Source organism: Mytilus edulis, unplaced genomic scaffold, assembly GCF_963676685.1.
Source record: "Mytilus edulis unplaced genomic scaffold, xbMytEdul2.2 SCAFFOLD_718, whole genome shotgun sequence".
Classification (NCBI taxonomy): Eukaryota; Metazoa; Mollusca; class Bivalvia; order Mytilida; family Mytilidae; genus Mytilus; species Mytilus edulis.
The window spans coordinates 1-15,529 of record NW_027266980.1 but is presented as its reverse complement, the minus strand read 5'-3'; the positions used below and the strand labels follow the sequence as shown (position 1 = coordinate 15,529).

The 15,529-nt window shown below is 32.6% G+C and overlaps 1 protein-coding gene across 1 annotated transcript; it reads right to left on the bottom strand.

Annotated features, from left to right (window-relative positions):
• Positions 1–872: 872 nt before the first annotated feature.
• Positions 873–1,469, bottom strand: LOC139504703 (uncharacterized). The gene has a single exon (XM_071294708.1). It carries the CDS (start codon positions 1,467–1,469, stop codon positions 873–875), a length of 597 nt encoding a protein of 198 aa, XP_071150809.1.
• Positions 1,470–15,529: the final 14,060 nt, after the last annotated feature.

Here is a 15,529-nt window from a genome sequence, read left to right as displayed (position 1 = left end):
ATTGTGTGTGTACCGTCGCTTGTGGTCCTGAATAATCTTGGCAAACCAACATATACCAAAACTACAATTACTAACTGTATATAACTAAGATAAGATATAAAACTAAACTATTTATTAAAACAAAATCTAAAACTCGCTAAGAGCTAAAACATTTTCATATAACATAAAAAGCATACTAAATAGTAAAACATTTACATATTAATACCTTGATGTAACATTTGGCTTTCTAGGGGGCTACTCATTAGAGTTTCTGAAGAATAACATACACAAAATATATACAACTTATGCCTGTGGTAGATCCGAGCAGACAACACATACAAAAAAATATATATTACTTATGCCTGTGGTAGATCCGAGCAGACAACACATACAAAAAAATATATATTACTTATGCCTGTGGTAGATCCGAGCAGACAAAACTAGTTTCGAGAACCTGTGGTAGATCCAAGCAGGTGAATGCGAATAAAAATAGATTCTGCGGTAGATGCCAGCAGATTACCTAATGCGAATAAAAATAGATCCTGCGGTAGATGCCAGCAGGTGTACAAATGTACTTAATAATTTAAAAAATGTATAAATGAATTGGGGGAAAATAATTTCCCTGAAATTATGTTGGCCAAAATGAGCGAAATAAAAGAGTGAAAGCCCCCAAGAAAAGATACATCAGATATGTAAAAAATAGTAACTTATAAATGTATGTACATTGTATCTATACGATAAAACAAGTAAAAACTAATACAAATATATAAAATTCTGTACATATACATGTATTTAACTTCACAATATGTGCCAATAAAATGAAATGATGTATAAAATCTACTAAGAGAAATGTTCGCTTAAAAACACATTTTATCTTGAGCTGCATGTATAGTTTAAGGGTTGGTTCTAATATAACGTATGTAACAATCAGATGACCATCTACCTAGAGTTTGAATAATGTGGTCTTCTATTCCTGCAGCAGCTACAGATGTAGCTGCTCCTATTCTAAATGAATGCCCACAAAATTTATCATCTTTATACCCAAGTCTAAAAAGTAAATTTATCAGCAGAAAAATAAATCGATCCCTTGATAAGAGAGTATGGTAATAATCATCATTAACAAACAAAGGTGACTGAGGCTTAGCTCCTAAATCAGTTCTGAATTTGATATATTTACTCAAAGTAGCTACAGGGTGAAAAACATTGTTTTCAAAGATAGTAATATTTACACCTTGCCTGAATGGATCACACTTAGAAGAATGTAAATGGAAAACTAAATTTTGTAGTGATCCATCTAGAGAAATATCTTGAATTGAAACAATGTTATCCTTAGAAAAATCTTTACACCGACAAGTAAATTCTCCACATCGGGAGAATCCAAAAAAAGCTAAATTAAATGCGCTTTGTAGCATTAAATCAATCAATGGAGAAAATACCCCCGACCTCAACAATTTACATAGCTCTTTTAAAATTGTAGAAGTAATAGGCATTCGCTTAGGACGTATATTACACTGGGACTTTTTTAAACCTCTTAGAATGCACTGCAAACGAACCGTATTTGCTAGCGGGTCTGAATGACCCTGTTTTAAAAAGTAGTGTCTTAGACCTGCTAAATACAATTACAAAAGGCAACAAAAAAAAATTAAACAATTCTCATCTATAAATGGCAATGCATTTAAAAAACAGTCTTTTCCATTCATAACCATAAAGTTTTGAAAACATTTAACACCAGTCATATAAGCTTGCTTTGTACTCTGACAAAGGCTGGCTTCCCATAATTCCTCAACTTGGTGAATCAACTCATCATTAACCGGGATTGCTTCAGGCAAGGTGTTGGTTCTTGATCTGCCATTGGTTGTAGTGAACGAAATTTCCTCATCTGATAACGAGAAATAGAGTCTGCTACTGTGTTTTTGACACCAGCAATATGTTGTGCATGAATGACAAAGTTATATAGAGCAGAAAGATAAGTTAGTTTCCTCACAAGTTTCATTATACTCTGGATTTTTGATCTTCCTTTGGAGATAATCTCTACGGTACTTAAATTGTCACAGAAAAATAATATTCGTTTTCTACTCCAATTGTGACCCCATAGAGCACAGGCCATCACTATAGGGTACAGTTCAAAAAAGGCCATAGACGTTTGTTCGTGTAAAAGTTCTGATGTAAATTCGCCTTGAAACCAACTTCCCTGATAGAATCCCCCGAACGATTTAGGTGTAGCATCTGTGTAAAGTTGAATGTCTGCAGCTTTAATAATGTCATCATTAATAAAAAAAAGATATTCCATTCCAGTTTTTAAGAAATTGAGACCACATTGCCAAATCAGATCTGCAATTCTTAATATGTACATGGTGTGACAATTTTTTAACAGGTGTTGAAAGCTTAATCAAGTGAGACACAAATGATCTGCCTGGTAAAATAACTCTACTTACAAAATTTAAGTGTCCTAGCAGACTTAAAAGTTCCCTTTTGGTACATGTATTGCGTTTAGAAAAAGATTCAATAACTTCTTGAGTTCTTGCAATTTTCTCTTTAGGCAAACGTGCCTCCATCTTTATAGTATCAGAAAAAATACCCAAATATTCTAAAATGACACAAGGACCTTCAGTTTTCTTTTTTGACAAAGGTATACCCAAAGATGAAAACATTTTTAACACATTGCTTATAATTAGCTGAGCATTATCTGCTCTAGGTACAATAATTAAAGAATCATCTAACAAATGTAAAATATTTACAATACCATAATTATTTATAGCTATCCAGCAAACAGCCCTGGATAGTGTATCAAAAATTTTGAGACTTGATCTACACCCAAACACTAATCTCTTAAAAAAATAAAACTTTTTGTTCCACTGTATACCATGATATGGCCATAATTCTGATTTAAGCGAAATAATTTTGAACGCATCGCAAACATCTGTTTTTAGAAGCCAACTTTTACTACCTAACTGCTTTATAATATGAGTAGCATCATCAATAGAAACATACTGTAAAGAAAATTCTTCCCTATCAATAAGTTCATTTAGACTTGGATTGTCCTCATCCTTATGTGGTGCTGAAAGATCAACAATTAAACGCCTTTTCTTACTATATTTATGTTCGGCTAAACCAATTGGATTTATGCGATAATTGCTAAAAGGAATATCGTTAAAAGGTCCAATGAGGTATCCTTTTGACACTTCAGTTTCAAGTAATTCTGACACGCAAATAGGATTTGTAGATGCTGACTTCAAATTTTTACATATAATAGACTTTGATGGGAGAGTCTTTAACCCAGTGTGAAAACCATATCTTAACCCGTTTATCAAATAATTTTTTAAAGTTGAGTCCGGATGTCTACACAACTCTTTCTCCAAAACATCTATATTAACAGGTGTAGAGACAGACATGTCAAAATTTTTAGGTGTTTCAAATTTCTCCTCGGTGTGTGGGGCCGTTGTTTTGAGGCCCCTGAAACTCGTGTTTTGTCTGCTGGCAGTTGATTTTTGGATGATCCCCTTTGCAAGCCAAACACACATGGGCATTTCTACAGCGTGGCAGAATACACCCCCTGTGTCCGTTGAAATTGTTACAAATTTCTCTTCCAGAATGAAAAACCCTTTCCCTACCATATGTATCCTGGGAATCATTTATTTTATTTCCTGATGACCTTTGAGTTGCAGAACAAAATCCTGAAGTGTGAAAGGTACTGCCACAATTATTACAGGTGTTAGGCCTTATATTTGTGAATATATTACAAAATAAGGTATTGTTCCGTATGGACCAATCAACTGCTATATTATTGTATCGCAAATGTGCAGCTGAATCGAGGGAAAATCTCCTATGGTACTCATAGAACCCATTGCCAGGGTATCGCGATGCCATGTCTACAATGTCTCTCTCATATGTGTCGAGCTCACTCCTACGGTGGGGAAACGCTGAACACATTATGTTCTTGTAAATCCCAAACGCTTGTATAAACTCCCCAATAGTCAAAGATCTGTTTAACCGTGGGTCAGGTTTTGTATGATAACTAGAAGTTTTACTCTTATCTTCCCCGTCTGTAGTACCCATTCCCACATAATACGGGATTAGAAGTGAGGATAGGTTTATGTCCATACCTGATATGATGTTTCTCCTTGATTGGGGTGTTACTGTTTCCACGAACGGCAAAGATTCGGCTGAATAGCCTCTTGGTGTTTGAACATAACGATTGTTCCTAAGAGCTTGTTTCTCGCTGCCTGCTGCAGCTGTTGGCAATACATTACACTTCAGGGTGGAGTATGCTGTCTCCAAATTGAAGTTAAGACCATTGGCATTGACTTCACTTCTTTGATTTCCGTTTGAACCGAAAGTAGGGATCCACGTGTTTCCGGTTATCGTTGTTTATGTTGTCTGTTCACGCGTGTCCACTGTTCTCTGGGTAATAAGGGTATTAACTTGGCCAGTTAGTGTTGAAACATTTTGTTGCAAGGACTGCACTGTAGTTGACAGTCTTGAAACAATGTTTATCAAGGATCTATTGTTTGTTTCTACCAATGCATCTTGGGATGCCGCACTTCCTAATAAGGCATCATGCACGTGGTCGGTTGTTGTGTCTGTGGCAGTTGAATTCTGGGATCGCGCACTTCCCAATATGGTGTTAGCGTGGCCCTCGTTGTTTCTCCTCGCATCGGAACTTATATTTTCTCTCGACTCGCGGAAAATGCTGACCAATGCCATTCTCCTCGTATTTGGGGGAATTCTTATCCCTCTTGTGTTTAGTTCTTGTCTTAGTTTGACTAGAGTCCAATGTTCAGGCATTTCCGGATCGTAACGCATGTTTGTGTCCTTGTCCCCGATCTACGAATTGGTCGCATGGTAACGTAAGGTTTAGAATAAGCAGAATACAAATATAATCCAGGCAACTAGAATCGTCTTTATGAGAAAAATGAAAGTTACAAATTCTGGAGAAAACGGTGTTCTATTAAAACAAGATAAACAGCACGAACAAAAGTACCTTTGTTGCTGATTCTGAATGTTTTAAACGAAAATCCGAGTTACTGGAAACGAAATACTTCTACTTAGTGAACGAATGTCAGTTGAGAATAAACATACGAATGCTGTATATATATATATAAATCCAAATAGCAAATATAATAGAAGTCACATCAATTTAGAAGTCAAATCAATTTAAATCTCGGAGGTACAAAAATGGCTGCTGTAACTGCAACAAGCTTTATAAAATGACCACCTATCCCTTCCCTATCTGTAATGTGATTGGTCAAATCCTTATCTATCTCTGTAGACAAAAATAACTTATTAAAGTTTCTGCTAAAATTGAACACTTGATGAGAAAGGGTAACAGAGGATGAGGACATGAACGTAAAATGTATAAACTCCAATTTAATGCATTAAATTCCCATATAAACAAATTATCATTTTTTTCTTTCATATTCCTTGCCAGACGAAATAATTCTGCTTTTAAACACAGAGGATAAGCTTAAAGATATAACCAACACAGGGTTTCGAGATAAAGTTGAAGACATCAAAGTTAATAATAACCAACATTCCCTTTATAGGGATAACTTTATTTTTAAAAATCCAGAGCTTGTTATTTGTGGTAAAGAAGATTATGGAAAATTTGTTTTGTGTGTTGGTTTTTTTTTTTTGGTCAAATGAACAAGAAAATTTAAACTGAGAGAACTTATGCATCTAAATGTCATGATGATAAAACAGGCAGAACTAAAAGATGGTTTTACTGAACACTTTATTTTTCTTTAAAAAAAATTGTGATTCGATATTCAAGGAAAGGGTTTTTTTTAAATGTGGATATTGTGATAGAAACAGATGTGAAGCATATTAATTTAATATATATGTTACATACATCGTACCCAACATTTAAAAAAAAAATGGGGTTATCATTTTGATATATTGTGCTTAACATTTTACAATTTATGTTTATAATGATGTTCTTATAATATTTTATAGAATAAATAATTTGACTTAATTCATTTTCTTTATAAATAATACTATTTCTTCATTTCAGTTATTAAGTATAATCCCTAACGTTTTTTCTAGTGATTATACATAATCCCTGGAAATTTTAGTGATTATATATAATCCCTAAACTAGCCAGTGATTCTACATAATCCCTGACAATTTCAGGGATTCTACATAATCACTTATTATACAAATTCATTGTAACATATATACATGTATAAGGGATCGAACATAATATTTCAAATCTTAATATGAATAAAAATCTCTGATTGGCAACTACTGTTCTACATGTAATTGCTGCTTTAGAAACCTAAAAACAGCAAAAACATTGAAGAAGAATGCTCTCTTCAGTTGGACTTCCTTCACCAAATTTATGTGTCTTTCTAAGCGACCATTTTTTTTGTCTCCAGTAAATGAAACAAATATGCAACTAAAGAATTGCAAGTACAGAATAAAATGAAACAGTTTTGATACAAAAGGGTTGGTGCTTTTATGATTCTTCTAAAACATGTACAAGACGCAAATATAATTAATATGTAAAACATGAACTTAACCAAAAAGAAGAAGTTTTTTAATGGCTCTATTGAGGGTATTGGGACATAAGGTGTATGCTGTTTGTCAACAAAAAAATAGCCATTGGTAAATCTACTGTCATAAACTAACAAGTTTGTGCTTGCAGCATTTTGTTTATACAGTTATGTTTTAGTACCAATGTGTTCCACGATTATTGCTCTTTGGGTATAATTCACAGTCCAAAATTCCTACCACAAAGTCATTTCAGTATCAATAAAAAAATCAATGGTTTTCTAATCACAGAAATTTGTGTTATGCTGCGATTTGCCATCTTGGACACAGCGTATTACTTGTAACCCTATTATTTCATGCCCTTCTCGAAATCAATCTCTATTCTTGGTAGACGAATTTGTCATCATAGAGCTGCAGAATCTTTTTTAAGGTTCATCATAATAAACGAACAAATATGGCTATATTTACATGCCAAAAATTACCCTGAGTATAGATTTACCTGTGAAGTTGGAAAAGTTTTAATGGCTGGCATCCACTAGATATAAAAAAATTAAATGCATTTTGTGTTTCAGAAAGATAAAATCTCTTTTGGATTTTGATGGGCATTTTTTTTCCTTCATGCAAAAGGTGTGAAAATCAACGAAATTGTGGTATAACTATGAGATGCTCCCTAAGGTAAAAAACCGGTTTGTATTGTTTTGAATGTCCTTAATTGACATGGACAAGAGGTGAGTTAAAGAGTTTATCTGAGTCGGTTAGTGGACAGTATCAAAGTAATTCAGGTGTTTGTTTATTTTAACACCTTCTGCAGAAAGGAAAAAATAATGCCCATCAAAAACCAAAAAAAAAGATTATATCTTTCTTAAACACAAAATGCATTTTACTTTTATATATCTAGTGGATGCTATGCATTAAAAACTGTCAAAACAGCACAGGTAAGTCTGTACACAGAGTAGTTTTTGAGGTGAAAATACGTCCATATTTGTCCATTTGTTGTGATGAACCTTAATTACTCGAAAACCGAAATTTGAAACAGGAAGTTTGGAAGGAAACAAAATGTTGATGGGTTATTGGAAACGGATATGAACAAAATCAGGAAATCGTAAATTTTTTCAAAATAAAAAAAAATGGGAGCGGGGCCATTTCAGAGAGGCGGGCAGCGATGAAAATCTATCAATTAATTTTAATTGGTCTTATTCTCTTGTCTGCATCTTTCTGTCCTTGCATCTGTCTCGTTTTGCAGTGTTTAATTTTCTGTTCAAGAGTTATGCCCCTTTATATAAAAAAAATTGCAAATTATTTGGTTTCAGCACTCTAACTTCAGTTTTCCTCATTCAAATTTTATGAACCTCATACTATATTAAGAACCAAAAACTAGCAGACAGAGTTTAATTTTGGGCTGTGTCCCCTACTGCTATAGAGTTATGTCCCTTAAAACATTTTAAAATTGCATAGCTTGAGCAGGGGCATTTGTGTCCTCAAACGCATTCTTCTTTTTATATGACGGCAAAAATTGAAAAATTTTTGGTTGGAATATTGGTATGACGTTGGCATTGTCCATTTTGATGTGATCATTTTAATTGGAGTTTTCAGACTTTAAATGCAATATCAGTATTTAATATATAATCTTAAATTAATCCTAATTCTATCTTATTCATTCTTATGTGACGTCATTTTTCATTTTTTGATGCTCTGTTTTACTAATTCAAATGACGTCATTTTTTCGTCATTTTTCAGTTTCAAATAGGACGTCACTTGGCGTAGAGGTTTAAACGTATTCGGATGTGTCTACTTTTGTGTTTCAAATGTCTGGTTATGTATATGTATTTCAGTAATGTTGTTTCCTGTAATTAGTTAATACTTCAGCTTTATCATGTACATCTTTTGAATATTCATTTTATTAAATTTACTGTTTGCAAAAGTATAAATTACTCTAAATTATAGGGATTTTCTGGTAACTTAAGAGAAAACCCTTGCCGTTTTTGGCACAACCTTTTTGATCTTTTGGTCCTCGATGCTGTTCAACTTTGTACTCGTTTCGGCTTTCAAACTTTTGTGTCTGTGCGTCACACATAGGTCTTGTGTTGACAAAATACACTTCTGGCGTATTAAAATTTTGAACTTGTTGCCTTTTGTTGGCTGTTGTTCGTGTGATTCTTTGTCAATTGTGTTCTCCAATTTATTTATATTGTAGTCCTGTGTTGTCATTTTGATGTTATATTTCACATGGCTATAAAAAGTGCGAGGTTTGGCATGCCACAAAACCAGGTTCAACCCACCATTTTTTCTTTAAAAATGCCCTGTACCAAGTCAGGAATATGGTCATTGTTATATTATAGTTCGTTTCTGTGTGTATTACATTATAACGTTGTGTCGTTTGTTTTCTCTTATTTTTGAGTGTAAATTCACATTGCGATAAGACGTGTCACGGTACTTGTCTATCCCAAATTCATGTATTTGGTTTTGATGTTATATATATATGTTATATTTGTTATTCTCGTGGGATTTTGTCTATATGTGTTACATTTTAGTGTTATGTCGTTGTTCTCTTATATTTAATGCGTTTCCCTCGGTTTTAGTTTGTTATCCCGATTTTGTTTTTTGTCCATGGATTTATGAGTTTTGAACAGCGGTATACTACTGTTGCCTTTATTTGAACCATATTTTTTTATAATTATAGATTATCGTTGATCATCTCAATGAGACTGGTTTTCTCACTTGAGCCGGTACTGCAAAAGTGAGAAAAGCAATCCAGTTGAGGTGAACAATGATAATCTGTTTATCGCTATTTTATGCTCTTCAACTTCGTACTTTATTTGGCCTATTCAACATATTTTTATTCGAGCGTCACTGATGAGTCTTTTGTAGACGAAACGCGTGTTTGGCGTATATATGAAATTTCGATCCTGGTATCTATGATGAGTTTATTTACCTATGACGAAGTTGTCAATTTCATGTCAATTTCATTAGCAACGCCACGTGCCTCCTGAGTTTCAAGCGATAATTTTCCAACTCAAGCAAGAAGCATGATATGAAAAGTTTTTCAAAAAAAAGATCAATAGGAAAAATGCACAAAATAGCAATAATGTAGCATACTGAGTCCATTATGACACATGATTTAATTTCTCATTGATACAGCATGGGAGATATTCATGGAGAGCAATCTCATTATAATTCTTGTTATCCCTTTTATATGTATTGCTACACTTAGATAATGACAAGAAATAAACAAATTTTATTAATAATTATATTAGTGTAATAAACAAATTTTTACATATTGTGAAAACTGCATTTGATAATTTCTGCATGTATCATGTGTATATAATTGTTTTGTTTTTTTAAACGGAACCCATATGTCAATTAACCAATAAATTTAAAGATCAGATTTTGTTGAAAAATATCAGAAAATGTTAAAAAACACTTTCTGAAATGTAAACATTTTTATTTCTCAAACTACTTAATTCTGAGATTTAAAAAATTGTGTTGGATTTGGTAACTTTTTCTTCATTTTTTTCCGATTCTGAAATCATTTTAAAGGGGGATTATTAATTACACATGTAATACTAGTGCTCCTGTCTGTCTCACATGGTCAGCTAAGTAGAACTGGTGTCCTTGCTAAGCTGGTCTCACCCATCATCTGATAAGCTATGCCAAGAAATGTCATAACAGATATTCTAGTACCAATTCTATTGCATTCTAAACTTGATTGTTCTAGTTCATGTAAAGCATATGTACAAGATGTAAGATCATGTAAATGAAAGTAACACAGGAAATGAAGGAAATGTGCAAATTGATTTGAAGGAAATTCTTCAGAACTTTTTGCTACCTCCATTTGTAGTTCTGGTGGAATGAATGGTGACTCAATAGTAAATTTAATGCACTGAACAACCAGCATTTTAAGTACTGTGTAAAGTTTCCAATGCTTTGTTAGTTTCATCACATATTCCTGATTCGGATTCCAATATATTTTAGCTTTATCAAACCGGTTATTTACTAATGAACTATCTATTTTTTCATCTGTGCACTTCCACAAAGAATAATCTGTTAGAAGTAAAGCTGTTTTATAGTTTTTCTGAACATAAAAATATGATGCTAATTTCATCCATCCAGATACTGCATCTGATTGTACACCTATCAACAGATGACTGAGGTCATGTTTGTACTTATAGTATTGGACTTTGTTGTTTAATTTGTAAGGTTTTTGTTGTCTCTCTTGAAAATTCTTTAATGCATTTGCAAAAAAAAAAGGTAAATAAACCTACAGATAAATCAGTTCTGGAATAATGTAGCATATGACAAAGTAGAACTTTATGTTCATTTATAAAATAAAAGACTTTTATGTGTTTCTATGAATTCCATGATATGTTCATTTATTGATGAATGATTAGTTAGTCTGGGATAATCAGACAAAGTCTCTGATAATGCTAACCAATGAAATCCTTGTCGTTGCTGGTATAAAGTATCTAGGATGCTGATCAATTTATGTTTGCTCAAAGAATTGAATCGTAAATAGATCAAATTATTGTCTGGAATAAAATAATGCAATAAAGTTGAATATTGTATACAATAAATAAGTCTTTGTAAACATGCCTTGAAACAGGAGATGATGTTGTCAGGCCTCCAGGTGTAGGTATGTGATCCCTCTATAATCCAAAACATCAGTGTTTTTAAGAAATATGAGCACAGTAAACCTTTCAAATCTTCCTGCTTTTCTACTATTTCTTTGAGTACAATCTTCAACAAAGCATAGCATAATAGTTGGGTATGGTTGAACGAAAATATGAGAAATTTTTCTGCAATTGAAAATGATATTCGCCACTCTTCCTCCTCATTCACTGACCCTTTATACCCAACTGGAACAAATAAAACACCACAGGATGTTATTTTGGAAATGATATCTGGTGAAGGCCATGTCCTACGCGATCTAGTTATCCAAGGTTGTGCCGGAGATATCCATTGATTACATTGAAGAACTAATGCAATGTCAACAACATCATCATGGTCAGATAAACATGGCCCATGTATTTTTAAATTTGGTCCAAGAAATGACATCTTAAATAATTTATTGAGAAAAAAAATATTTACCAAAACTATCAATCTGCACTATTTTTTGTATTGATTTACAGTATATATTTGGATCATTGAAGATAAGACGTAGCTTTGTGAAACATGGAGATACATCCTCTGTGTCCATAACAAGAGGATAAGACATATTTGAAGGAACAATATCTCTAGCTGATTCATAAACTTTTATAAGAGAACAAATATACATTAAATCCAAGTCACTGCCTTTTGTTTTAAGTCCTTCACCTTTGCTTCCACTGGAGATTTGTTTAAATTTTGAGTCATTTCCTATGTCACCAATTGTGTAAGTTAGCCGCCTTACTCTCACCACCTGTTCAGATCCAATCTTCTGACACAAGAATTTGTAAAGATGTAATGATTCACTTTTATCTGTTGCCATTGTCACACTTAATGGAATGTTTCTATAAGAAAATAAAAATACATTAGAGGAGTGTAGTGATACACGTTTGTAATAATAATACATGTTCCTGTCTTAAATGACAGTTAGAATTGAACACAACAGGCTTTTTTCTTTATACATGGTACATTTCCACCAGATGGTTGTGAAGTTCTCATTGTTGTCAAATGTATTTTACACTGACAAAAATGTTACACAGTTTACTGTTTATAAAAAATAATGAAATGTTTTCCTTTTGAGCTAGATAAAAGGAAAACAATGAAGTATTATTTAAGGAATGACTGTTATATTTTTTCTGTCTATGAAGAAATAACATAAAAAATGTGGTGCACACTGATTAACGCGCGTATTACAGTCATTTCTTATAATTTAATTCTAAATTCCATTTTAAACCGTAGAAAACCATGAAAAACATTGTTGACGTCATGGTCACATGACTAAATTATGTCTATGGGCTCATAACAAAATAACGTCAGCCAATCAGAAGATGTGTTACATCCAAAATTAAAGTAGAATAATGAACAACTATATGCAAAGGTATCAATGTATACTGTTAAACATGTGGAGCAGGATCTGCTACCCTTTCCGTAGCATCTGAGATCACCCCTAGTTTTTGGTGGGGTTCGTGTTGTTTATTCTTTAGTTTTCTATGTTGTGTCGTGTGTGCTGTTGTTTGTTTGTCTTTTTCATTTTTAGCCATGGCGTTGTCAGTTTGTTTTAGATTAATGAGTTTGACTGTCCCTTTGGTGTCTTTCGTCCCTCTTTTAAAGGGTTTCCAGCCACAGGCACTTGTTTCAGAAAAAAAAATTCCTATATACCTTGATATAACAATCAAGGTATATAAGATTTTTTTTTGAGACAAGTGCCTATGTTTTGAGCATACACTGGAAGTGAATTTCATTTGCTCAGTGTACATATAATTTTTATGTCATAATGATAAGATTGATTAGCACAATTTTTTTAGAGCGGGAGGAAAGATACCAGAGGGACAGTCAAAGTCATAAATCAAAAATAAACTGACACGCCATGGCTAAAAATGAAAAAGACAAACAGACAAACAATAGTACACATGACACAACATAGAAAACTAAAGAATTAACCTTTCTTAATACAAAACTGATTTATAATCCATTAACTCTGAAATATGAAAATCTCCATTACATTCATAGTTTTCATCTAGTGGAAAGTTTATTTTTGTATTTACACAGAGAGACAAAAAAAAAATGAAACAACACTAATTAATTTTTATGCGTTCGAAGCACTTTTACTGGATTATATTTCATAAGAAATGCTCAATGCTGATTATTTGAAAGCCAAGGCTGTATAAGTTCCAACACAGTTGATCTGCTTCATGACCAAGAAGAACATAAAACACTAGCCAAATCCATCTATGGTCAACTTTACCTCATGAAGTTGAAACCTTTGGTATCTTTCGTCCCTCTTTTATATAGTTTCAGCTTAATAATTTCTAATCTTATCAACAGAAAATTTAAAAAAAGGTTTCGTTATGAGTCATGTTAGCAGGAAATAATCATTATTGTTTTATTTTGAATTTTGGAAAATACAGTATCCCTTTCAGTTTCATGTTAGTATAATTTTCAAGAACATCTTCCTGTCTAATTGTATCCATATACATTCATAGGCATTTATTTCCTTGTTACAGAAATTTTGGCAATTGTTCAAATTTCATACAGATTTGACAAATTTACTGAAACAATAAAATTACTTTTATATGTTCCCTTAGAAACCTCTGCAATTTTATAAGATGTGTTATTAGTAAGCTCACTCCCTTCTTAACAGTCATAATTTGTTTACTATACTTATACTTATAGAAAGTATTTTTTTATACAATTTTAACTTTTACATTTGACTATATAAGTCTATACATATATTCTCTCATCCGAAATTTAGAATTTTATGCATTTTGAATGCATTTTTTATTTGTATGTATATTATTTTTTAACTTCTCTTTAACCTTTGTACTTGCATGGTTTTATGAGAATAAACTATCTATCTATCTTAAACATGCTTTTTAGGTCAAAACAATCTCTAGCTGCAGAACCGTAACTCTTATGGTCCCTTTTTTTTATGTTGCGGAAAGAGTTAAAAAATAACATAAGGACCTAAGAGCTACGGTTCCGCAGCTAGACAATCTCAGACTCAAGTGTCTTTCATTGAGAGAGGCGCATCTGGTAGGATATTTTCCACCCCAACAGAATATTTGTAGTGGAAGTTAAAATTTTATTTCGTTTTGTGTCCCATTGCAACTCCTGCTATTTTCATATGACAATTTGGTGGAGTTTTTAATCATCAACTGTGATAGAACCTTTGATTAACTATTAATTTGATAATATACAGGGGTAAATTACATGCTGATTTTTTAATGTCCATCATTTATTTCCAAATTTGGACAATTCTGATCGTATTTTGGAATTATTTTTGAACTTTCAGGTTGTGAGCCTAGAGTTGCCAGACTGAATTCTTGTATATTTAACAAAAATTGCCAAATTTACTACAATAATGCACTCACTCAATTGCATTCTTAAAATTGAAATACAATGATAAAATTCAGAATATAAACTACATAGAATGTTAATACATTATTATATAGAAACATTATTTCAAAAAGAAAATTCCAAAAAGTTAGCTTGCAATATTCTGTTTTATTGCAAAAAATAAAGTGCAAGTATTGCTTCAAAATAGCGCAATTGACAAAAACAGGAAAACAGTTAAACAGTTTTACAAGCTTTAACAAGACAGTAAAACCTGAATTGCATGAATATTGGTAAAATATTGTCCTTCATCAAATATGTATTGCACATGCAAGTTTTGTGCAATATAAAAAATCTATTTTCCACAATATCCACCAATATATGTGCAATGACTTTATAAAAAATGGTGTTAATATTCCTCTTATTTTTATTGTTTACCAGGATTTCTTATGTCTAAAGCATTTCACATAGTTATATATGATATCGTGAGTATGGTTTTGGATTTATTTGAGCTGATAGTGTTCAATTAGGCATAGGTAAGACTTGTCATATAAAATAGAAGGTTTAGTAAGACCCCTTTTTGGCCCCAAAATATATCAGTTTTTATACGAGTGCCAAAATTGAAAATTTTTTGGTCATATATTGGTATCACGTTGGCGCCGTGGTCGTCCTCGTCTTCGTGGTCGTGGTCGTGGTCGTCATCGTCGTCGTCCGAATACTTCTGTTTTTCGCACTATAACTTAAGTTTAAGTAAATAGAAATGTAGGAAATTTAAACACAACGTTTATGACCATAAAAGAAAGGTTGGGATTGATTTTGGAAGTTTTGGTCCCAACAGTTTAGGAATAAGGTCCAAAAAGGGCCCAAACAAGCAGTTTCTTGGTTTTCGCACTATAACTTTAGTTTATGTTAATAGAAATCAATGATATTTTGACACAAAGTTTATGACTACAAAGGAAGGTTGGGATTGATTTTAGGTGTTTTGGTTCAACTTTTAAGGATTAGGGGCCAAAGAAGGGCCCAAATAAGCATTATTTTGGTTTTTGCACAATAACTTTAGTATAAGTAAAAAGAAATCATCGAAATT

What these genes read in the sequence shown, in the direction of transcription:
- LOC139504703 (XM_071294708.1), bottom strand. Translation starts at nt 1,469, where the DNA reads ATGCCTATTACTTCTACAATTTTAAAAGAGCTATGTAAATTGTTGAGG.